This window comes from Eubalaena glacialis, chromosome 8 (assembly GCF_028564815.1).
Source record: "Eubalaena glacialis isolate mEubGla1 chromosome 8, mEubGla1.1.hap2.+ XY, whole genome shotgun sequence".
NCBI classification, from domain to species: domain Eukaryota; kingdom Metazoa; phylum Chordata; class Mammalia; order Artiodactyla; family Balaenidae; genus Eubalaena; species Eubalaena glacialis.
In genome coordinates, this window is record NC_083723.1 from 47669604 (window position 1) to 47696894 (window position 27291).

Sequence of the window (27291 nt, forward strand, 5' to 3'; positions counted from 1 at the left end):
TGGAGAGATGGAATATTGATTCTTTCAGTAGGAGACATCCTCAAAACATGTGGAATATATAAAGCATGTTTATTGCCTTTGCCACCTTCTTTCAAGTTTTTTCTCCTTTAGTTTCTTCATTTGTTTCTAATTTACTAATCAGAGTGAGATGAAATCTCACAAAGATGGTGCTTAGCTTTTCCTCAAATTAAGAAATTACCTGAAATTATTTTTCTCCCCAATACATAGGAGATAAGCCTGACTAGAAGGAATTTATAAATCTGAGTTGATTAAAATATTATAAGACAAAATAAAACCAAGATCTAGATGGTACCTTGGTGCCCTACTCTACCTCTACACTGAAATTAATTTTTAAGTAATTATATATATAGAAAATGTGTATGTATATATCATATGTGCATGTGTATACATGTGTGTGTATACATGTATGTATGTGTACATGTATATTGATATATTTATGTATATATCAATATATATATCTATAGATATATAGATAGATATTTATTCTTGAAATGAATTGCATATATGCTTTTTAGGAGCAAATAAAAGGTTAGAGATTCAGTCCTTTGTCACTGACCATGACTATAATTGATGATTTGTTTAATTTACAATGAATAATACTCACGGCATCTTTTCCTTTCATTATGCATTCTTCTGTTTTTACTGCTGTACTTGGCCAGTGTATCTGGAATAAAAGGTAATGGACTGTTATGCAACTGCATATAAAAATAAACCACACTGAAAAACCATTTCATTTTTTTTCTGCAATTCAATACATTTTATTTTGTTCTATTTTTGTTGGTTCTACTTCCTTCTTTGAGAAGATCAAGCAAGACTTTATCTTCTTTACGGCATTATTTGCCAAATTAAGACACTTATCTTTCAACTTTTATTTTATGCTAAACTTTATTATTATTTTTTTTAATCTTTCTGAAGGCTCATCTCAAGTCTCAGGCCTTTAGAGGCAACCCATACTTCAACCAGCACTGCTCTGCATTTAACCTGCTGTAACCTCTTCTGTCCAATCTTTCTCCTGAACTTGTCTGCCCCCCAAAGGCCAGGAACCTCTTTGAGTTCCCTTTGCATTTTTACCACCTAGCACTGAACCTGGTGTGGTGGACTCTCAATAACGTTTGTGCACAAAAGAATGAAAGGATTTATAATGAATGAATTTATAATTCATCCTTTGTTTATAATGTATCACTTCATAATACACCACAAACATCTTTGATTATTTTTAAAACATTATTTAACTCTACCAGTTTCCCACTGGATTTCAGGAAATTTTCGTTGTATTTCAAATTTGTTGGTTTCTTCATTGAAGAGAGAATATATCAAATACCTCTTTTTCATCTCAAAGAGTGCCTAGCACTTTGCTGGGACCACAGGCAGAAATCATTAAGTACTTTTTAAATCTAATTCCACAAATGTTTAACTGTGAACTTTTTTTTTTTTTTTTTTTGGAATGAAAGAAATTGTTTTCTCTATCCTTTTCTTTTCTCAGACTGTTTCTGTTCCTCTTTTTGCTTAAATGATAGATTAATCATACCATGTGCCAGATAGCGTGGCAAGAACTTCATTTTAGTTTTTCTTTCTTCTACTTATAAACTCATGTGCAGAGGTTTGAGTTTGTTATATTATGCAACTGAGGGCTCATTATTATCATTGGTCTTAAAAGGTCCCTCTCTTATTTTAATTATCTATTTATTTCCTTCCCTTCCCCCCTTCATGTTCTCCCTGCATCCCTCCAGGAGGCAATCACTGTAAACTGTTCCTGGGAAGACTAACAGTTTTTTTGTTGTTTGCATATGTTCTTATAAAGTGTATATTGCTTTTTGTGCATTTTTTAATTTATGTAAATGGTATATTTTAATTTATGTAAAGTCTTTCTCATCTTTTATACTAAGAACTGGGTTTTGAAGACCCCTATACAAAGCCCTATGTATACATACAGTCTGTTGTTTCTAACTGCTTTGTAATATTTGGGGTATGGATCCCCCATATTCCCTCTTCTACTCTCCCAGTGAGGACACCCAAATTGTCTCCAAATCTCCACCACAGCAAACATCGGCACATCTTCTCCCAATAAGACCTAGAGGAATCATTTTAATGTTTATGATCTCCATGAACAGCTCATTTCAGTTGCAGTGACTACACCAGAAGTGACGGTGTATAAGCTACTGCGGGAAAAGGCTTCTTACCACAATAGTCTGTTTTGTATTAATAAAGTACTTTATTGACAAGAACCACTCCCTCCCCCCGCCAAAAGCAGCAGCACATCTTTGTACACGTCCCTCTGGGATCTGTATAAGAATACCACTGGTATGTATAACCAGGAGCAGAATTACTGGGTCTTAGCGAAGCATACATTTCATCTTTTACTGTAGTGTCAGGATGCTCTCCAGAATGGTGACATGTTTATACTCTACCAGCAATCCTCACTGACACTTGGCATTATCAGCTTTCTAACTTTTGTACTGAGCACTTCAGATTCAACATTTAATTTAATCCTTACCAGAACTTTACCTAAGTATTATTTGGGAGCTTCTTTTAAAAAAAAAAGCATATTTCTCTGTCCAACTCTACAGTGCAGATCTATGGATGGGAACCAAGGTATACAATTCCCTTAAGTAATGGTAGCAACTGGTAAGTTCTCAAATGTTTCCTGTGCCTCAAGACCTAAAAGCCTCCCGGTTAATAGCTTATCCCCTCACCTGCTGGATCAATCACTCCCCCTCCCCCGACTGAAAAAGCTCAATCGGCTCCCTTTCTTGTGTCTCTTTCTGAATTCCATGGGATCACCTTCTCATGCTAATGTATCATCTTCACAGGCTCTGCTGGTCAGCGATGATGAATTCTATTTTGAGCGATGCTGACTTTCACCAGAACCCCCTATAGTTTTTTGTTCATAGCCTCCAAAGGCCTGTGCCTTGGATCCACATGCCCTGGTGTACAGGACTCCTAAGATGTTCTCTCTTCCTCTCCTGCCTCTATGGCTGCTTTGAGCCAGGCTACATGGACATTTCTTTGGCTCCCTTCTTTTTGTAGGCAATCATCTTCTGCTCTCAAGTGAACATTTTGGTGAATGAGTAGAAATTTCCCAGTAGAGTAGACTGGGTCTCTTAAGATATTATTAATATTTCTAGAAATAGCCTTTTCCTCCTCAGGATGCTTAAGAGCCTCAGGTCCTGGATTAAGAAGAGTTCAGGTATGGCATCCTACTACCCGGTATCAATGGTCATATATATTAGACTATATTGCTCCACCTGTGCCAATAAGACAAACTGTCTTCCTATCTAAGGCAGTTTGTTCCCTAAAGGTCTCTATTATCTCTCCCTGATGTCTCCCCTCCTTCCACCCACCACCATCCTATCCTGTGTTCTGCTAGTCTGGAAGGACTTTCTGGTTATTGAACTACATACTAGATGCTGCTGATTGAAGATATTTTTATTTAGTGAGGACTGTTTAATTATTTTTAAATTACTGCCCAATATTCAAAAGTGAGAAATTTTGCATAAAAATCTAGATTTCTGGTGTCTCTAGAAAAATCTAAAAGGCGAGCAACAGGCATGCCTTCCTATGTGGCACCATTCTTCTGGAGTTGAGTCTGAAATCTTCTTTCAATGGGACAGGCACTCTCTGATTCTCTTCAGACTTTTCTTTTACCTGAGTGGCCCCTGTAGGCATTTTAGTTTTTGAAATCTGATATACATGTTTGAATCCCAAATATGGTCAAAATTTAAGATTTTTTAAAAAGCTGTGTCCCATACAATATCAGGTTAGGCATTTATATGCTAGATGGGGAAGACGTTTGTCACTTAACTCACACATTACGTAGTCAAATCCAGGCCCTGATACATGAAAAATATTGGGGATTTATAAAAGTGGTGTCAATAGCATTTGATTATGATGATCCTTTTATGACTAAATTTATTATCATGGGAGTAAGCACTCTATGGTTTGAACTATAGGTATATGACATTATTTTGATGTTATTATTAGTGTAATGAGCCCCCTAAAGTTTCTTACTAACAATATTCAGCATTCATGTGTTCCTTTGTTTTCATAGTGCAGTATATAAACTTTTAAATAAAAACACAAGCGCTTTTTGTTATGTTACAACATAGAAAAAAGACAAAAGGAAAAAAGTAGAGATATAAAAGAAAACCAACTAAAAAGTCCAAAGCACACACAGAATACCCTAGAATCAATGTTCTTCATTATAGCAGTAGATCTATCAGTGGATCATATATGATTCAGGAAAGATATCACATAAATAAGACAATGTCAGGTTCGACTGCAGGCTTAACATCAGCCTGAGGGAGGTTACCAACAGCACTAGACAACAGGATCCTGGAAGTGAAGCTGTAGAATTTATAAACTTCACTGATCCTTTATTTTGGAAAAAATTCAGGCACTGAGCAGTAGGTTTTCTCAGATTATTTCTAAAACTCATTCTAATTTGAGCTTCAATTTGGTTTTGGAATTATAATTTTACTGTGGATGCATAAATTATTCAAAAGGATATGCTAGAATGTATATGTGTGTGTAAATACAAATTCAAAATACAAATTCATTTTAGGATCATCCATCATTGGAAAGATTTTCATGACTAATTTGCTTATTGACATGAATAAATCGGAGAATACCTCATCGGTAGAGCAGAATAATGCTTTTATATTCTTAACACCTTTAATTTATGAGATGCAGGGCTTTTCTTCTTAGATTAGCATCCTTTTTAATTCATTTTTCATCATTATGTAAAACGGTGACTTCTTTAAACTGTACTTCTACAATTTCAAAGTATTAGATAACCAATTCCTCGGAAAAATATACCCAAGTTCAGCTTTTCAACGTTGAAATAGTATCCAGACAATAGAACAACCTCAATGTATAACCTCATTCTCCTCAATCATTGCTTCATAAGGATTATTTCCGGGACTATTTGAACATATTGTCTGGGGGGCAATTCTCTAGAGGATTCCTATACTTTATTGACAGCTTTTGTTCCACATTATCTTTTCAAAGAGCCTTGGAAGACAGAGATAGAATCTCCCTTCAGGGCAAATAGAAGATTTGTTTCCTGACCAGGATAATAAAGATAATGTCCCCCTCTGGGCAAAGGCTGGACAGCTTTGCTAGCAAATCCCTTGTGAGACTGGGAGTTTTCTGAGCTGGAGGTTGGTGAAGTGGGTATGGCACAAATTCACTGTGTGTACAGTGTCTACTTAGGCTGCTTTGCGCATCCCCTGTGGGACTCGAGGAGGCAAAGACAAGATGGAAACAGAGGTTCATGCTGCCTGCTGTGCTGTGAGTGACAGAGTGCTGTCTCTAGCCCAGGCGTTGTCTTCTGCCAGCATCAATGAAACTATGACAGGCTAACCTGTTGTCTTAAAAGCAAGGTAAAATTTCAGACCCTTCACAGTTCTTGACACAAACAAAAGATCATATATTATGTGGTGGCGAAGACAATACATGGCTTTTCTAGGATTGCCAAAACATGTGTTGTTTCTAGCAGCAAACCTAATAGTGGCAGTTGCTCTAGGAATAATGAAATCATTATTTCAGGCACATCTTAGAAGACGTTTCCTGATTAACTTTCTCAACAGATAGTATTTCTCCCTCCTTTGATCCTCTATACTGTTTTTCTTACTTTTTCTGCCTATGACTATAATGATATGTGTACTCAACTTTAGCTCTCTTATTAGGGCTATAAGTTACAGAGGGCAAGGCAGTGACTTATTTCCGCAGCCCTAAAATGCCTACCTGGCACAAGGCCTTAAATACAATCACTGCTCATTCACCGTCTACTGGCAGACTTGTATCAGTCAACATTTCTTTATCACATTCTTCAAAAAGTCAATTCAGTAAAGGATCCTACAATAAAGTTTGAGATATAGATTCACTGACATGAAAATGCTGCAAGCAGTGTCAAATAAATGAGACAAGTAACACTTTCCAGTTTAATCAGGGAGGAAATCCTGCAGGATTTAGCAAGTTTGAAAGACTGGCAGGATTTCTGAGGGCAGAGAAAAGGGTGTTAACCAGATCACTCTGGGTCCATGGAAGGGTGAGAGGTAGAAGATTAAATTATGAACACTCACCACTAAAGTGCAACACAGGGGAACTCTCCAAATGAACAATGTAATTATATATTTATTCAAGTTTTGTTTTTGTTGTTGTTTATACATTAGTTTGCCTTGATTTCTTTCTTTTTTTTTTTTTTTAACAAAATTTAACAGGCTCAGGACTGTATTCAAAGGTCCACTCAGGTGAGAAAAGATAAGAGAATGATCTCACTGGAAATCAAAAGTTATTTTAAAGCCATCATGTACAAATGTTCTGCCAATACAGTAAGGGAAATGATTTTCCTCATTTGTTTTGGCAGTAAGGATGCCTTTTGGTTCTGCTCCAGAGGATAGCATCAACAAAACCCCATAAAATTAAGCTATTTGTTCTGCATAAAACATTTTTAAAGGCAGTTAAGCAACAGGGTGTAATGACATTTCCAAATTCTCTGCACCGAGAAAGGTACAAAAAGCAGAAGGTTAAATACACATCATTTCATCACAATACTCCTACAGTATAATTTAATTGTTCCAATGCACTTTAACAGGCCATTTACTATTCTTGCATATCTCAAAGGAGAAAAATAAAATAAAATAAAAATTAAATTACAAAGTAATTCTTTCCCGGACTCCCTATTGAGTCTCCTAATTATATCAGGATTAAGAATTTAACAGTTCTATTGTTACAAGATGTTAGGACACTCAGAGATTTTGGAGAGCAAAAACAAATGAACAAAGAAGCAATAATTTAACTGTCTAAAAAACATTATTTCCTTTTTTATTGAAAAAAATTAAATAAAATGATCCAGGTAATATAAGTCTCTCTTCCTTGGAATACATTTAAGTGGTTAAGACACTATTATAACTTCATCTAATATTCTCTTCCTAATTCTATTATTCTAATGAAAAATGTTTGTTTATATTTTAGCTTTTCTTTATATATTTTATATCTATATATAGTACCAGTGTCCATCAATGTATATTTTAATTAAAGGTCCTATAAATGTCATTAAAATCAAGAAAATAGATTGAGTATAACACATTAAAAGAGGCCTAATGGTTTATAAATGGTAGTTTTAACCTGACACATGTTATCCTTACTGCTTATGCTTTTATACTTAATTACAATGGCTGTCATTATTCAAGTAGTTTGTATACCAGAATTATAATCTTTTGGACTATAGGCAAGATTTGTTCTTGAAATGTTTATAATCCAAAGCTTTTGAGTTAGAACACTATTATTATGACACAAACATTTTTGGCCTTGTGTATGCCCTTTTTAATGGATGAAATTTACTAAATTGCCATCATTAATGTGAAATACCATTTGCCATTTTATATGCAAATTAGATTTTAATGCCTTTCTCTTACTTAAAAAAAATTAAATTCTAAAATTCAAGCATTTTTTTTCACCTTGGATTCAGTAAAGTTGAGTAAATGAGAAAAGTATAAATATTTTTACAAACAGAAGTGACAGTTATATTTAGAGATATCCAAATTAAGTAGTGTAACTTTAGCTTAAAATAATAGTGGTGAGAGTAATTTTAGAAAAAAAAAAGCTGAAATTTAGAAACTTAGAGAAAGCCAGGAGTGAAAGTTTGTTAAAGTGAATATTTATTACTAAATATGGAATGTTTTATGAAGTCCTATAAAATATAGCTTAAATAAACAAACATTTCCACTTTTGATTTCTTCATGAAATGAAAAAAGAAGAGAAGATTTTATACCTCAAACTAGTATTGCTACCTCCCTGAGAATAATTTTGATTGGTTTTTCAGGAATCTCAGTATTTCTCAAATGTGCACAGATTGCAAGGGGCTACGTCGATAGAAGACGGACAAGCTAGTTCCTCACCTGTGGTTGAATACCAGAGCCTCGTGGGGCACTCAACTTTGCCGTTAAGTTAACAAGGGGGAGACAGTTCCTTCTCGCACTTGGCAGTGGTTTTCCTCCACTACTGTCACCAACCACTAACTGTTCCACTAGTCTATTAACCATTACTAAGGTAAATGCTAGTCATGCAAAGGGAATAAGAACCAAGAGGAAAGAGACACCTCATAACAAGAGGCAGAACTAACAGTACACTGAAGACCACCTTGGGAGACACGGATTCACACCAAAGCAGCAGCCTGGCTCGCAACGCCGTGACGTGGTGGAAAGACCTTAGGCTTCTAAGACAAGTGAACTTGGTTTTAAGTTCTAACTGCTACTTACTGGCCTCATGGCCTTATTCTCCTCTTCCTTCCATTTACCCAACATGCTGCTGCTAAAGCAATCATGCTGAACTACCATTCTGATTATGTTATACACGTATTCAGACTCCCCCACTGGCTCCTGCATTGCCTAGAAGATTAAGTTTCAACAGCACAGCAGTCAGTATTCTTCAGGATCTGGTCTAAACCCCATTTCCATCCTTCACTCTCACTCTACCCTGTTGATACCCACATGCCCCCACCTCACCTATCTACTTCAGCCAAGTCATTATTTCAAAGTGCTCTAAAATTTCTGACCTTCTTCCCTGTACTCTCTCTGTTCCCACTACCTATCTATGTGAATCAAAATTCCAACTATGATTCAAAGTCCAATTTTAAATTATATCTCCTCCAGGAAACCCCAACTCCCAGCTTCTGTATACTTTCTTAGCATTTTATTTGGGCCTTTGTTATAGTTCTATTCAAATTGTGCTACCTGTGACAGATGTGTATGTATGTATCTTCTCCATTGCATTAGAAATATTTTAGGGTAGGGACTGTTTTATTCATCTCTGCATACTTCGTATCTCCACGACTGTTTCTAGAACTGAGTTGAATCGTCTCTAAAAATATGCAGTACTCTTCTACCTCAGTCAGAAATGGCAGCACATAGGAATCATGTGCTGATTCTATGTCTTGTTTAGATGATAACCATGATAGCAAATATTTGGATAATACTTACTATGTTTCAGGCACTGGCCTAGGCAACTAATAAGTCAATAAATTGTCTTATAAAAGCTGTGAGAGAAATACTATGATTATCTCTCTTTTACAGATGAGAAAACTGGGAAATAGAGTTATGGAATAAGCTGACCAAGATCACTCATCTCCTAAGTGCTGGACCAGATACGGGAGTTCAGGCAATCTGGCTATAAAACGTGTACTTTGCTATTACATTCTGCTACTTTTCAAAAGGTCTTATAATATCTGCAAATGGAAATAAGTTAAAATAAAATAAAAAATAATTTTTTGGCTCTTTTGGTCAAATTTCAAAAAAAATGTAACTGTTGATCCGTTATATCTCATTCTAGAAATGAAATGTTGATCAGAAAGAATGAAGACAAACTTTCAACCAATAAAGAAACACAAATAAAGGTACCATGGCTAATGCTTCTTTATGGTAATACAAATAAACCTGACAAATATGAATAAGGAAATAAATTTTTCTCATGGAATACGGAAAACAGCACAAAAATGTTTCCAATAATTCTTGCGTGCTATATGAAAAAACTTTACTTTGTGTAATATCTAGAGGGATTTTTAAATTATTACTAGTTTTGGTTTACTAATTAATACTATTATTCACCATTTTGAAATATTATCATACATTATTGAAATATTTTAGAGTCACAGGAAAAGTTTTTTTAAATCCTCTTTTTAAGAATTGTTTGAATTACTCAATAATTGTGTAAATATTACTCTTAAATGCTCCTTAAATGCTAGCAAAATACCAGGATGTTTTGTATTTATTCCTTTGCTTCCCTTTCTTGATCATATTTTTAACATACATATTTAGTTTTTTATGAATTACATGTTTAACACTAAAAAACTTAACTCATTAATTTTGCATGCATATATTTAAATCCCCTTAGATTTAACTCAAATTAAATTTCACCAGACTGAAGTTCAAACAACTATGCATCATGTATAAATAACATTTAATATTGCTGAGTGTACAGCTGCTAACTAGAGAATTTAATAACAACATAATAAACTTTCATTCTCTCTTTTGGCCACATCTTGATATTGCACTAAGTATAAATAAATTGGGGGTGGAGGATATGAGAAGAAACATGTACATTCCTTTTCAAATGATCTAGATTGGAAGTTCTTCCTCAATACAAAATGATAATTTTAAAATTAAGTAGTGAGTGAAAGGAAATTTAATGAGGAAGAGTTTTGACTTTCCTGGTGGTCCAGCAGTTAAGACTGTGCTTCCAATGCAGGGGGCATGGGTTTGACCCCTGATCGGGGAAGTCCTGCATGCCGTGCAGTGCGGCCAAAAAAAAAAAAAGCCAATTTAAACATGGATAGCTTTGAATTCTTGTGGCTATAGTCCTATCCCATTTTAGAGACCTTGGGGCTTCATCATAAATAAATGCTTTTTTCAAGAGACAGATACAGATGTAGGTTGTACAAGAAAACAGGAAAATCAAGTGAAAAGTGTCCACCAGCAAAGGTTTGTCTTTCCCTTTCCAAGTCTTCTGATCTATACTAATGTCCTGCTATTGTCACATTATGATCAGAGTCTCAAGAAACTTCAATTTTTTCACCTAAATAATGATTTCCTCTAGCTCAGTCCAAACCTTTCTGTACCAAAAGCCTTTAGAGAAAGGTGAAAAGAAAAAAAAATGTTTTAAAAAAAATTTCTTATAAAGTTCCTGATGAAGTCAGAGTTTAATCTAAGTCGCATATTATCTGTGGATTTTAGAGACTTTTTAAGAGAGCAGAAGAAACCTTTCTTTGGCAGGTAGGAGGTTCTCATATGAGGTAAAACAAACGGAATAATAAGGGTAGAATTTTTACACTGAAGAGTATGATTTACCACCAGCGTTGACTTTTCCATTTTTGAGTGAGGGTCAAGGGTTTTTTAGGAATGTGACCTAGATACAAGAGAGCAGAATTTCAGTGTGAAAGTATCATTACATAGTCTGGGAAATGCTATGAATTAATTTATAAAGCAAAGTCAGTATCGAAAAAAAACTAATATAGTAAATCTATTAAATGGTAAGTTCTTATCTATCTCAAAATTGCATGGGAAAAATCAGTCCTATGTGTGTATCATGATATAAGTTCTGATTATTACAGTTGATCCTTGAACAATGTGGGTTTGAACTGCGAGGGTCCACTTAACATGCAGATTCTTTTCAGGGAATATGCACTACAGTACTACACCATCCGCTGAGGTTGGTTAAATCTGTGGGCATGTAACTGTGGATATGGGGGGCCAACTGTAAAGTTTTACCTGGATTTTCAACTTCTTGGGGGTCAGCACCCCTAACCCCCTGTGTTGTTCAAGGGTCAACTGTATATATAAGACAATTATTTATTTAGCCCTATATGTAGGAATAGTATTTCCTAGGGCTTGCAGGGACATTAATAATACTCTAGTATATCACAATTTTAAATGTACATTACAATCACCTCAGAGAGTTTTAAAAAGTACTACTTATTCCTCATTTTATTCTGGAGGAAAGGCCAAGGCATAGACATTTACAAGATCCTTAGGTATTATTAACGTTCATCCAAAGTAAAAACTATTACCATACTGTAAACAGGCTCCTTACCCTGTCTGCCAGTGGGGAAGTGGGTAGGTGCTTGGGGAGGGAGAGAGTGGAAGGCAGACAAAATTAGTTTGAAAGTGGTTCTACAATAAGTACAATGGGATTTGCAAGAGGGCAGACACTGAAGAGAACAGATTTATTGGACGATGTCAATATTAGAAACAGACACCTTCATCTTTTTAGTGTCTACATTCCTTGCATGCCTACATCTTCAAAGATGAATACAACTTAGTACCTACTCTTAAGGATCCAACTGACAAAGTACACTGATAAGTAAACAGCCACTTTTAATACAACATGGGAATCAAAATCAAACCAAGGGATAAGGAAGGGCTGGGAGAACCTTCTCCAATTCTAGTTTAGAGGAAGGAAATAGCTAAAACAACAAAAGCAAAAATTGGGTATGTCTGAAGGCTAGTCCAAAGAAGGAAAATGTAAGGATAAAGAAGCATTAAAGAGCAAATAGAGGTGACTGACATCACTACTTATCAGGAAAATAAAAATCAAAACCACAATGAGCTAGTACCTCACACCAGTTAGAAAGGCTATTATCAAACAAATCAAAAGATAACAAGTGTTGGCAAGGATGTGAAGAAAATGGAACCCTTGAGCACGGTTGGTGGGAATGTAAATTGGTGCAGCTACTACAGAAAACAACATGGAGTTTCCTCAAAAAATTTAAAAATAGAACTACCATACGATCCAGCAATGTTACTTCTGGATATATATATCCAAAGGAAATGAAAACAGAATGTCAAAGAGATATTCTGCACACCCATATTCACTGCAGAATTATTCACAGTAGCCAAGATATGCAAACAACCTCTGTCCATCAAGGGATGAATAGATTAAAAAAAATGTGGTATGTACACATACACACACACACACACACATACATACAAAAATACACATGGTGAAACATTATGCAGCCATGAGAAAGAAGGATATCCTGCCATTTAGAATGATATGAATAAAACTTGAGGGCATTATGGTAAGTGAAATAAGTCAGACAGAGAAAGACAAATACTGTATGGTACCACTTATATGTGGAATCTAAAAAAGCTGAATCCATTGGAACAAAGAGTAGAATGGTAGTTACCAGAGGCGGGATTGGGGGGAGATGGGTGGGGAATGAGAAGATGTTGATCAAAGGGTAAAAACATCTAGTTATAAGACACATAAGCTCTGGGGACCTAAAGTGCAGCATGGTGATTATAGTTAATACTGTATAATATCTTGAAAGTTGCTAAGAAAGTAGATCTTAAATGTTCTCACTACGAAAAAGAGATGAGAATCACATGATGTGACAGAGGTGTTAGGTATAGCTGTGGTGGTGGTCATTTTGCAATACACAAGTGTATCAAATCAACATGTTATACACCTTAAACACACACAGTGTTGTATGTCAATTGTATCTCAATAAAGCTGGGAGAAAAAAGTGCAAAAAGAAGTGCTCCGATTGCCAATGTATTGGTGTGAACAAGTGGAGATTAAACTAAAAAGGTAGACAAGAGTAGATCCTGAGGACCTATCACAGCTCAACTGAGAAATTTATGTTTATTTTTACTCAAAATTTTAATAAATGCTTTCTAAGATGAAAATTGTAGAGCAAGAGTTCTTAACTGGGGCCTGAAAAAAGAATTCAGGGAATGTACCAACTTTGATTGGAAAAAAAAATTACATTATTATTTGCACTAACCTCTAACTGAAATTTAGCTTTTCTATCTTATAAATGTAGAAAACTAACCTCAGTAGTATTAATAGTATCTGTGGCTTAATAACCAAGATAAATAACAAATATTTTAATATTAACTTAGAGTTGCTGCAGGTATCTCAAAATATTATTAACACTCACCATCAATTTGAAATTATGGTACTTATGAGAACTATTGCTAAGACTTCTTATTTAATATTAATAAAGAAGCTACATGTTTTCATATTAGAAATTGTTATTTTTATATTATGATAGTTGTATTTCAATGTAGTTATATTTTAATAACTTTTTTTTCAATATTTTACTTTGTAATCCTACATACTTATTTAATGCATTTAGGGTGCATAGACTTCACCAGCCTGCCAAATGGATCCATGACATATAGAAAAGTTGAGAACCCATATACAAAGCCCTATTTGTTGCTGATTTTGTAGAGAGGAAGAAAACAATAATGTAGAAAAGATAGAAGATAACCAGTCCTTGAGAAATGTCAATAGACTGGGATGCAGAGCGTGTGCAGATGAAATGGCGTTTCATAAAAGGAGAAAGAGTATGTTCACTAACAAGGAGGGAGGTAGAAGAAGTCAGGCAGAGGAGTACCCCTGGTGATGGGAGAGTGAGGATTAACCTGTCTGATGGCTTCATATGATGCAACATATTACATACAAACCAAAGTGAATAATAGGAGCTTACGGATAGCTTATACATAGCTTATACATGTGTGCCAAGCACGGTTCTTGGTCCTTTGCGTATATTAATTCAGTTTCATCCTTGGAGAGCCCTAATATGTCCCCTTTAACAAGTGAGGAAGTAAAAGCATAAAGGGATTAAGGAATTTACCCAATGCTATAAATGCAGAGCCAGGATTTGAACCTAGAAATCTAATTTGTGTTCCTAATTCACTCTTCTATCCCTACAAAGGAAGTAGAGCTACAAGTAACACAACTGACTCTAATAACTAATACTGAATAAAACAAAACAAAAAAGCAACCCCAGGAGACTACAACATACTATTGTGCATCACTTTTACATAGCTCAAAAGAAGTAACATTAAACAATATACTGTATAGGAAAACACTCGTTATGATAAAATAATTTTTAAAACTTTTGAAAAACAAAAAAATAAACAAAATTCAGCATAGTTAATTGCTTCTAGGCAGCAGGAGGCATGAGGAGGCAAAGAGGCAGGAAACAAAAGGTAGCTGCATCTGCAGTGGGAATGGTGATATTGTCATTCTTGAGTTGGGTGGTGAGTTCATATGTATTTATTTTATTATTATGCTTTCTAACATATTTATGTTATTTATATCTTTTATGTATCACATATTACATTTTAAAAGATATTAAAAACTAAGAAATAAATGGAAAGTGAGAAAGTGGGGAAAATGGGCTTTGGTTACTCTTCCAAGGTGATTGATCCCAGGGGAAGAAGCAGGGATGTGGTAGCACCAAGTAGATACATCTTTATGGCGGGACTTTTTAAATGAGAGGTCTCTATCCTGCTTATAAAATGATGGGCTAGACACAGTGGTCTGACCTAATTCTGCCTCCCAGGGGTATCTGACAGTGTCTGGAGACTGTTTGATTGTCATGACTCAGGGGGGAGCATTCTACTGGAGTGTATGGATAGAAGCCAGGGATACAGCTAAACATCCTACAATGGCACAGGACACCCTCTGCTCCAACCTAGACTTATTCCAAATGTCAACAGTATTGAGGTTAAGAAACCCAGAGATAAAGCAGGAGAGATTAAAAATATAATAACAGGTAAATAATTGAAGGAGTAAGATCCAGGAAAGACAGGAGGAGAGCCTGGCCAAGAAGCAGAAACATCACATCTTCAGAGCCTGGACAGCACTGAGGCACCAACTCTCATTCTTAAGTCTACTTTTTTTAAACAGACTGTCTATGAAGTAGACCTTGTCTAACTCTGCTGTTACTGAAAATAAATGCAGAACGTCTACGTGGAGTTTTATTGCTAATCATTCTGTGGAAATAGGCAAGAAAAGTACAAAATAACAAATGCAGGTGGGGTGAAGTCACCTCAGAGCTAATGTAGCTTACGTCTCAGGATTCCTCGCGATTACCCAGCCCTTTTGTGGCCCTGGGAGGGGCGTTAGCAATTTTGAAATTTAAGTTTGAATTATATTTCCTGAAGTGGCCCAGTGAACTGTATATACTTCAGGCCCCACAAAACAAGGATTTACCCTTGAATGCAGCAAAGTTATTCAATTTAATAATTTGTATAGCTACTTTCCGTGACATCCTTGCTGGATGGAACCCTGAAGCTTCAACGACCAGATACTATTCTATTTAGCTCCCTAAGATGCAGTTCATAAAAATTCATCACTCTCCAGGTTTCTTATCCTTATATAGTCTTCACAGGTCATTTCCTGCATTAAAACATTCTCTCTAGCATTAAAGGCCTCAGGGTACAATTAGGCCAAAACAATAAAGGATAGTAAGTTATTCAATTTACCCTACTCTAAAGCAGAATCACATTAAAATGGTAAGCTGCTAACTCCTGGCCTTAGTTCCACATAGAAAATGAGGGCTCAGGAAAACTGTTATGAGATTTTGTGTACATAAACTCATCTAGAAAGCATGTCATAAATGTGGATTTCAGGGACCCACTCCATGAGAGTTACAGGATCCAGATCCAAGGACAGCAATTTAAGAACTACTTCCTTAATGCAAAGATTCTTAATCTTCTGGGTGTCGGATCCCTTGAAGGATCTTTCCATATTCACATACTTAAAATTTTAATATGGAGATTTTATTAGTTTTCTATGGCTGCTATAACAAAATGTTACAGACTGGGTGGCTTAAATAACAGAAATTTCTTTTCTCATAGTTCTGGAGGCTAGAAGTCCAAGTTCAAGGTGTTGGCACGTCTGGTTTCTTCTGAGGCCTCTCCTTGGCCTGCAGATGGCTGCCTTCTCACTGTGTCCTCACATGGCCTTCCCTCTATGGGCACACATCCCTGATGTCTCTTGAATGTTATCCAAATTTCCTCTTTTTATAAGAACACCAGTCAGACTGGATTAGGCCTACCCTAATTGCCTCATTTTAACTTAATCACATCTTTAAAGTCACATTCTCAGGTACTGGGAGTTAGGGCTTCAACATATGAATTGGGGGTTGGGGGAGGAAATCATCCCATAACAGAGACTATTCTATGGCCCCCATTCTAACCACCCCTAGCTTAGCTATTCCTTCAAAGAACTGGAGTGTGCAGATGATCTACCTGAGAGAAAAAGAAGGGGGCCATGTGGTGAATACCACAGTTAGGAGGAAAATGACCATCCATAAAAGGGAGAGGAAAATCCATTGAATTTGTCTGGAAAAAGGAGGTCACTGATGGTCTTAAAGATTTATGTGTGTATACCTGGAAAAGACGAAAACTCGAATTTGAAAAGATATATGCCCCCCAATGTTCACATCAGCACTATTTACAATAGCCAAGACATGGAAACAACCTAAATGTCCCTCAACAGATGAATGGATAAAGAAGATGTAGTATATACATACAATGGAATATTACTCATGAAATAATGTCATTTGTAGCAACATGGATGGACCTAGAGATTATTATACTAAGTGAAGTCAGACAGAGAAAGACAAATAGCGTATGATATCGCTTATATGTGGAAACTAAAATATGACACAAATGAACTTATTTACAAAACAGAAATAGACTCACAGACATAGAAAACAAACTTATGGTTACCAGAGGGGAAAGCCAGTGGGGGGAGAGATAAATTAGGAGTTTGGGATTAGCAGATATAAACTACTATATATTAAGTTGATAAACAACAAAGTCCTACTGTATAGCAGAGGGAACTATATTCAATATCTTGTAATAGCCTATAATGGAAAAGAATCTGAAAAAGAATATATATATGTATATACATATATACATAACTGAATCACTTTGCTGTACATCTGAAACATTGGATATCAACAATACCTCAATAAAAAAATCCCCAAAAATGATGTATGTGTGTGTGTATAATACAAATAATGTATATTTATGTTTTATATATATAAATACATATACAATTTTATAATATATATTTTAGATAGACATTGAGAGACAGAGCAATCATCTCTTTTGAGAACTGTAGAGAAAATAAAATTAAGGATGATAGCAAAAAAAAAAAAGGAAAGAGTTAAACACATAATGTGTCTCCACTTCATCCTGCAACTAAAATAGTAGCCAAAGGACATAATGCAAAAAGGACAAATAGAACTTGAGTGGAGATGCCAAAGAAATATTAGCAACATTTTGGAAGTTCTACAACATATGGACAAGTGTTGACTGGCTTTCCACACGAGAAAAGCTGACATCTAAATGCCTGCAAGGTGAAGGGAGCCAATAAACAAGCTGATTCATGAAAAAGAACTTGAAAAATTCTCAGGAATTAGAAGTCTAGGGCTCCTCTGAAAATGGGAAAAGGGGTGGGTGTGGGTGAAATCAGGAGAAATCGTTCAACGTCTGTATAATAAACAGCAGGCCAGACAATTGAGAACAAAACTCTGCCTTATAGGAGTCCCAGAAAGAGAGTCAGGAGGAAAATGGAAAGAAGGGAAAACATCAAAGAAATAATGAACATTTTCCAGAGCTGAAGGCCAAAGCTTTCCCCTGCAGAAGGCCCACTGTGTCTCAACACAGTGAATGAAAAACAGATCAAACCTTAAAGAAAATTTGAGAAAATGTTAAAACATAGAGGCGCATGAGGACAGGATTAGGGGAACAGGGTGGCAGGAAACAGCTTATAAATAAAATTTTGAAATTAGAATGGTATCACACTTCTCTGCAGCTATACTCGAAGTCTGAAAATAATGGAACCCCATCCTCAAAATTCTAGAGCAAATGATTTTCATTCCAGAATTTTACATTCATCTACCAATTCTGTGTGGAGTCTGAATAATATTATATTTAAACATTAAAAATAACCTCAAAATTTTACTTTGGATCTTTCTTCAGCAAGCTAATTGAAGGTGTGTTTCAGTAAAATGTCAGACTAAACTACGAGAGAATATCACACGAGTGGGAGGTTGAGGGGAGGCTCCAGCATGATGGTGAAGTTCAACTCTGGGCTGACAAGAGAATCAGGAAGGACGCATCTCATTTAAAAACCAAAAACTGATTTGGAAAGCCATATGGTTTACAATATTGAGAGGAGTATAAGAACTCTGGTAGAAAGTTTGGTGAAAAATGAGTAAAAGTAATCTAAGCAAATGAAACAAAGAGAAAATATTTCATCTGGGGTGGCGGGAAGAAGTGTGATCCATTTTCCCAATTATAATAATGTAAATAGTTATTACTTAGCTAAAAGTTGTGGTACAGCTCTATTGGGAAGATGACCGGGCAGATGAGTAGGGGTTGCTGGTGAAACAGTGCAGATATTTTAGCTATGGTACTGCAAGAAAAGAAAGCTAAAATCCTCATCTTCCTTTACAGAAAGTCAACAGATATTATCTAAAATTAACGATACTGAGAAAGAAGAGTACACAAATGTTATTTAGACATATGGAGGTAAGAACCAGAAGAAATGAGAGTTTTACATGATTTTCTCTAGAGATGAGGAACTGTCAGGGATGAAGGTATGCTGCTTTTTATGATACATTTTTAAAAAATGACTTTAAAAAATATGGACACTGTACATTTCGACAAACATAAAAATAAATAAGTAAATTATAAAGAAAATGTATTATGTAATACATACATTTATGCCAAAAATAGCCTATGGTCTATAAAAATTTCTGCATGTTTTATATAAGGTTGATATATCAATATTTCTGGAAACATTAGCTCAATTCAACTCTATAAGCATAGAGTTATAAGAACCATTTTTCTTCTTACAGTTAATCTTTCTCAGAAAAGTTGGGTGCTCACCTATTTTAATATACTTTAATCCTTCAGGTTTAAAAAGCATGCACCTGAATTAGTGATCTTACCAACAGAAATATATGAGTTAGCTATACTGAGTTCACACATCCGTATTTCTTCAGGCTGGGATTTCTGGAGTAGTAAGGCCTAAAGGCACTTTAAATCAGCATATTCCAAACCCAGGTGTCAGGACACTGGGTGTGGTGACAAGGGCCATCAGGCAAGAGAAACGTCCAGTGCACCAATCAGAAGTCTTCTGGGGACACAGAGATCTGTGGTGTGCTAGAAAAGTTCATTCTCCATCATTTATAACTTTTTCTCAAAATGATTTTATTTTTAATGAATATTTTATTTATTTCAATAATATTATCACTCAGAATGTTAAATGGCCAAGACAATGAAAAATCTAATCCAAGTAACACCCACGCAAGAAGATATCTCCCTTACTCCTTTTCTTTCTCTCCTGAAATATAGTTTGCTGTTTCCATACCTCTCTATAGTCACTGCTGATGTGTTCTAAGCTGAGGGAATACACAAGATCCTTGCCTCCCACGAAGAGTCTCTCTTGATATTCATCCAGCAGCACTGTCTGGAGATCAAGAAATCCAAAAGGGCTATGAAAGACTGACGTTCTGTTTAGATCCAAGAGCTCTGAAATGCAAAAGAAAATGTACACTAAACACAAGAGAAAATACAAATACCTTTATAACACTTTTCTCATGGCTCTATTTTCATACCTATTAATACTGTGCAATTAACATTCATTTTATCATAAATACAAAGTCTTTAAAATTTATTACTCAAGAAGATTAAAAATATATAGTGCATCAACAATACTTAGTTGTGTATTTGAAAGTTGCTAAGATAGCAGATATTAAAAGTTCGAATCAACAGAAAAATATTCTAACTATGTCAGGTGATGGATATTAACTAAACTTATTGTGGTAATCATTTCTTGATATGTACATATATCAAATCAATATGTCATAACCTTAAACTAATACAACATTATACATCAACTATAATTCAATAAAACTGGAAAAAAATTTTTAAATATTTGTTCAGTGTGTAAAAAGAAAGTATAATGGAAATAAGTTGCGATGTGCACAAACTAACATCTTTTATAAGTTTATTAATTGAAAAGCTTCGATTCAACTTAATAGGTAAGGTAAATATCCTATGTTTTTAAATACAGAAAGAATTAGTTTTCACAAACTTTAATGTAAAGTGCTACACGGAAAAGTCATTCCATTATGACTTTTATATTTACTTTTCTATGTATAACAAAAATCCCAATTCTACAATAAATATTCCCAAAGCAAGTCCATTTAATTCCAGATGAACAACAACTCAGAAAAAATGTTTCCACTTGAAACTGGTTTTGAAAGTCACGTCCAAAATCAAATTGTCCAAGAATGGAAACTATCAGGGTTGTTAATGTGGTAGTATTCAGTACAGTGGGAATGACTGTTAAAACTGATGGGGATCTACTTTCTACCATTGTGATTCAGGCTGGTGTTTATGCATTCACCCCTACTTCAGAAATTACAAATTATTTGTTTTAGTTAACAAACATTTAATTTTAGAAAGCCAGAATCTGGCAAACCTCTCATATGTGTGTATTTGTTTGTTGAAGCTATTTAATTGCATATGGCAGTTCACTACTTAAGGTTGGTAAATGATAATGTGAGAGCCTTTGAGGATGAGAGAGAATTAATACGAAACCCTGCATGCTGAAGATTTCTTAAAGAGGCTCATCGGAAATATTGACAAGTTAGAAGATAACTTCATTTCCCAAAGGTCAGCTCCTAATGCATCTGACAAAGAAGGTGAAACACTGGTAACCAGAACACTCAAACCCAGACAGCAGTATGAAATATGACAAATCTATAGTACTTTGCCCACTCTTACACTGTCTGTTTCTGAGAAAAGAGAAATGAAGTATCTTTTCCCCTCTATTATGAATGTATTAACTTCTATTTCTCTACTCTGAAACTGGTGATGTCCAAAGTTTTGTGGAATGGGGCTAACTTTAAACCTTTAGTTAAAACAACCAATTTTGCTAACATCAAATTATCATTTATAAAGGTAAAACTTGTGATACTGAATCATCTGACCATTCACCTAAATAAAGAGCTTAAAGTTTTGAGGGACAGATGGAAGTAATAATAAGGTGCTTTATTTAGGGAAGATGAAAATATGAATTTGAGAGATTAGGGGTTCTTGAATCCTGGAAGACAAATTTTTCCCACTCAGTAATTTTGTCAAGGTAGAATCACATTGTTTTCCTTCCTAACTAGGCATTCACAAACAGAGATGCGTATTTTAGGGATTCAATACCATAACAAAAATATAAATCAGAGCTCTCCACTGCCATTGCACCTTGTCTTCACATGTAATCACTTATGGTGTTACATCAGGGCTGCTAAGTGGAGTATTTTCCAGAAAAGGTTCCCCAGTTATTCTAGTATGTTGCTAAAATTCCTCAAGCATTATGCATGGTGAAATCATTATCTGAAAAGATTCAACTGTTCAAAGAATGGTTATACACTAGCTAGAATTAGCAGGTCTCTAAACTACAGACTTACCAAACATAGTAATGTACAAAGCTTAGGAGAATAAGTTGGCTGGAAAATGAGAGAAAACCATGAAAGGAATCAAACATGAGGGCGCTACCCTAAAGTGTTGCCACAGTGGAGTAGTCAGTGCCAACTTTTAAAAGTATGAATTGGAAAGAGAGGCAGCTCAACCAGTAAAGGAGGCACTCCATAAATGAATTCCATCTAGGGATGGAATGACCTTGCTTTTTCCCAATGAGTCATTAGGACCTCATTACCTCTGTATATACATAGAGATATAGACATCAAAACTTCTACTTGTTTTTATGACTTGCCAACTTCTGCAATGCATACTATGCTTACTATAATTTTTATAGTCTAAAGGTCACCGTTCCTGTTTCTTTGTCAGTAATGGAGACTAACTACTGGCCCATCAGTCTTATTTTCTTCTAATCAAATTTTATTCTGACCCATCTTCCCATCGCTATGACGAAGTCTATCCCATGAGACCACAAAGATGAACTCATGTTCCTGTGGAGATGTAGACTGGAAAATGCAAAGGGAAAAATTTCAACAAATGCAAATTTTTTAAATGTTCATTTCTTACAGCCTTTACATGTATCAATTTTTTTTCCACCACAGTAAACAACCACAGTGTAACCATTTGAATTACCACTGTCCTTTATTTTACTTATGAAGAAACTCAGGTGCCCAGAGAATAAATGACTATCCTACAGCTATATACTATTACAATGAAAAATCACTCAAATTACAAAAACAAAAACAAAAATGAGAATTAAAGTACAACAGATGTATATGCCATAATGAAAGTCCTGTAGGCTGAGAAACTGAAGAGCCAGGTTCTGGTCTTGGCTTTGCCATTAATTACCTGAGTAACTATGAACAACCACTTAACCTCTTTAGATTGGTTTCCTCACATGTTAATCACCCTTGTACACTCAAAATTATTAATTCTTTGACTAAATTGCCTTTCTAAAATGGAGGTGATAAAACATTGTTAAAAAACATAAACAAACCCAACCACAGATATTTTACGGCCTTTCAAAGTACGGTGCTGAATCTATATTTTTTGGAATCTTAACAAATGGAGGGAGTGATCAATGAACAAGTCTACATATCCCACGACCCTTATTTAAGCTTGCCTAAAAGGAAGTAGTTAAAATATTCATTTATGACTCTTCATATACTTAAATGATTATAGGGTCAGGGAATACTTTTAGGTTATCAGGAATTTAGGAGCTAATTTATTTTGATTCATTCATATCACCTCAGAGGAAATTGCTGCCAAGATATGTTTGGATACATAAAATTGAATATCATGTACATGCCTTAGGCAGTAAGTTAAGAAATTTCATTTCACTTATGAAGACACTTCCTGGGATAATTCCTAACTTATTTTTTAAAAATGTAAGATCCAATAAATAGACTGCAGTTTTCTTTAAACATGTTCCCAATATGAGAGCTGTGCACTGAATGTTTCTGCAACTCTCTACTTTGACCATCACCACCCAACAGAATAATGCCAACGACTGATTCCTAAGAAGTTCAGGCTTTTCAGTGGAAATTTCAGAATCAAGGTACTAACCACTGTCTGTGATTCTCCAACATCCTCGACTTTAAGTCAGGAAAGGTTAAAAGTACCCGTTATGTGTAAATATTTGTGTTTTAGACATATATCTGGAATAATGGACACAGAGGCATTCTAAAATAGAAACATTTTTTCAAGATTGTGCGTATTTATGCTTTAATACTAACTCTAATTTTCTACTTTTATTTATTTGATTATTTAACTTGCATCTTTCCAAAAAGGATCTGAGATGACTCATACAAATATATTCAGTTGAACAAACAAATATATTTCTAGGGGTGCTAAAATGAAGGGAAATAAAAAACAAAGAAAATAAGATGGGAACGCTGGAATAAATGCTATTAAGTGAAAGTTATTCTCTAATATCCTATACACTGTTAAAGTGAGTATCAAAATTGACCCCAGGCTTCTTAAAATTCAAATTAAAAGTCACTATAATACAAGAGAAAAAGTATATCAATTGCTTAAGAGTACTGCCTGATGTGATGATCAATTTTAGGTCTCAACGTGACTAGATCAGGGTTGACCAGATATTTGGCTAAACATCTCATTTAATCATGGGCACTTCACGAGGTAGGACCTACAAATACCTCCGTTTTCTAATTGCAAAAAGAGAGTTTTTAAGAGATTCAGTGCACAGCTAAGGTTATTTGGTCATTGTTGGTGCCAAAATTTGAATAAGAGGTTGACTGGAGAGCTTTGCTATTAATGATCCATGTGAGATGGGGTGTTTATCACCACTGTATACTCACAGAGCTTAGTCACCCCCAATTCTGGTCCCCAGAGACAAAGAGCATCAAGATTGTTTGACTTGTTAAAATCTTGTTCCTTATAAACAGTGACTCCATAACCTTATATAGAAAAATCCCTATAGAAGCAACTAAGAAAAGTCTAGTCTATTAAGGGATTATAATGTTTCTGAACTTGAATACATTTTTGCAGAGCTTGATATTAATAATAAAGTAAAACGGAAGGTTTTCCCAATATTCAATAGCTGGGATTGATATAATTCAAAACAATTCAACAGCAAGAACATCAAGAGGAAAATTTAGGTTAATATCAATTTTAATTTTAATTACCTTTCATATGTATTTAAAAAGCTGTCTCAAATAACTACGGACGTGTTCATGTTGCTTTATTAATTGGTGACATTTTCAGTTTTATACATCTTACTTTAAGAAAACTGAAATGTTTGTAGATAACTTGTGATAGAGTTTCAAAATGAATTGAAAACAAACAAAACAAAACAAAAACCTCAAGCAGGAAGCTTCCCTCCTTCTCTACGAATATTTCCTCTTTTTAGTTTTAGAGCCAGCATTTTAAGTCATAATAGTGGTCTTAGCACCAAATTATAGTCCGTGGACTTGGCGTATTTACCAAGCAATGGCTGACTTATTTATCCCTCTGCACTGCTGCAAGCTGCTTAGATGAAAGAATCAGAAAACATACAGGAAGAGGGGGACAAAGAAACTCTAATCTCAGGTAATCTCCAGAAAACACAGTGCAAATAATGGACAGTGCTGACTCGGGTAAATGGAGGAAGCTCATCTTGAGTTCTTCCCACTCTAAAAATAACACGAATTACTTGGGGGAGGCAGTGGACAAAGAAACAAGACTAAACTGGGATGCACCAACTCAGGGTTCATCCGGAAATTTTCTCAAGAGGGAACTAATTATTATTGCTAAGCTGCCTGCTAATTATCAGCTGTCAATGAAGGCATACTCAGAGGATTTAGTCATTTCCTCTCATGGTCTTTCTTTTAAAACTGCAAGGGAAATAGTTTTAAAACTCACTGACATCAATATATTATAGAGACAATTCTCCTCACTTTGTCAAAATATATTTAAATTCCACACATCCATGTACAAGATGGGGGAGGACAGAGTACATATTTTTAAGTTCCCAAACAAAAAATAGATCTCCTAGGGATGGGTGTTTCCTTTTTTGAATGCATACTTCTACCAGTCACCTGTAAAGTAGTGACTTCCTGAGACCCAGGACTTGAAACTTTTTATTATTTTCCAAATCAATTCTTTTATTCGATGTCTTAAGGTTAATTCAACAATAAAATATTGAATCACACACAAAGTCAGCATTATTAAAGAAAATGAAATGTAGACATAAAGGTTAGAAATTTCTTCAACTTCTTAACAATTCCAAAGGAAAAGGTTTCTTACTACATGCTTTGATGACTTTGACAGACCTGATCAATACTCACTAATGGCTTGTAATAACGTTGAAACAGAGTGGTAAAGAAATAAGCAATTAACTTTTTTTTAAGTGTAAACAGGGCTTCCTAATTGGTCTTTCCAGCAATGGACTGTGGCCAGCCTTTCAGGCACCTTCTGAACTTTTAGATTTCTATCTTTCTTACAAGTCAAAGGTCCACAACAGGCATTGTGGTGTTCCAACTTTTAATCATAAACTGCTTCCAACAAAAGCAGAAAAAGTTCAAAAGTACACATGAATAGCCTAGGCATTAAACAGCCTTTTATTTCCTCGGTCAAGAAAAATAATAGTGTCAGAATTTTAATATTCCTTATGTTCCTATCTTATATAAATTATCATTATTCAGTATTATACACGATGTTCTGCCTTACAGGTCTCTGAACTCGTCCACGCACACAAGGGCACCGTGGGACAAAGGGTACACAGAATCACCGTCCATGCACGTACTCTATGTGTGTGAGTGTACATACTTAAATCACTGAACTGAACAAAATCAGAGAATATAAAGTGCTACTCAATAAAAGTCAATGATTTAACAATTTTTGATTGCCTCCTAAATGTTTAATTACATTTTATTCCAGTGGAGACCAAAGGAGCAAGTCCTAAGTGAACAGCTTCCGAAGCTGAGCCTGCAGGCCAGAGGGACCCTGACTTGGGACCACCCTGTGTCCTTCATTCAACATTCCTTTGGGACCTTGTAAACTAGGACATGTTATTCTAAATATAATGGAAAGGCCCTCAAAGGTTTTAAGAGCAAGTACATGACTGGATTTATTTTAAAAATACCAATTGGTTTTGATGGGCATAATTGCCAGCAGGGGGCAAAAGTTAAATAAAAGGTATGGAGAAAAAAAAATTATATATATATATATATATATATATATATATTATAAGCAGGTGAGGAGAATGATAGTAGTAAAGCATGGTGCACTGTGAAGGCAGAGACCTGAAAGATTAAGTGGAAGAAAGCTAGGCATCAAATTTTACACAATATGGTAAAAGTCTTTTTTAAAATTTAAGCTGTTTAGGATTGGGATAACAGATTGTAATTCATTTTGATGAAACATTCAATGCATACTGAGATGCTCTGCATTAGGTACTAGATCTGGGGTTTCAGAGGGATACTAAAAATCAATGTAATTATGTAAAAATAACACAAATCAGATTTTTGCATTCTTCATTTTATTTCTGTAAATCAATTTTAGAGGTAAGTTTTTTCAGGCTTACATACTGGATAGAATCAGGCAGGTTTACTTTTTTTTTTTTTTTTAAGAAAATATTTTTTATGGTTCAGAACCAGAAAGAATATAAAGATTTACAATGATAGATTCCCTTCCATCTGGCCTCACTCTCCCTGTACAGTTCACTCCCCCTGTACAGTTCTCACTCCTTTACCCTGAAGGGTCAAACCCTGTCTACTTTCTTGGGTATTCCTCCAGAGTTTCTTACACCTACACAACAAATAAGGTAAATATATAGGTGTTTAATACTTTCCTAACTTTTTGTATATAAAAAGAATCATAATATAAGCTCTGTTGTTTACTTTGCTTTTCTTCACTTTATATACTTTAAAAGTCTTTCTGTACCAAAACTCAGAGAGGATACAGTTGCATAATATCCCACTTTATGAATCAGCTATTGGCAGGCACTGCATTCTTATAAATTTTTGCTATTAAAAAT

The 27291-nt window shown here is 35.1% G+C and overlaps 1 protein-coding gene across 1 annotated transcript in view; it reads right to left on the reverse strand.

The window, feature by feature from the left end:
* Positions 1–27291, reverse strand: part of SEMA3E (semaphorin 3E) — a 260670-nt gene that overhangs the window by 89396 nt on the left and 143983 nt on the right. Inside the window, exons 2-3 of the mRNA XM_061197660.1 lie at positions 19705–19865; positions 626–685 (exon numbers count right to left, since the gene is read on the reverse strand). Coding sequence (XP_061053643.1) covers positions 626–685; positions 19705–19865 — 221 coding nt within the window. The remainder of the gene's footprint in view (positions 1–625; positions 686–19704; positions 19866–27291) is intronic.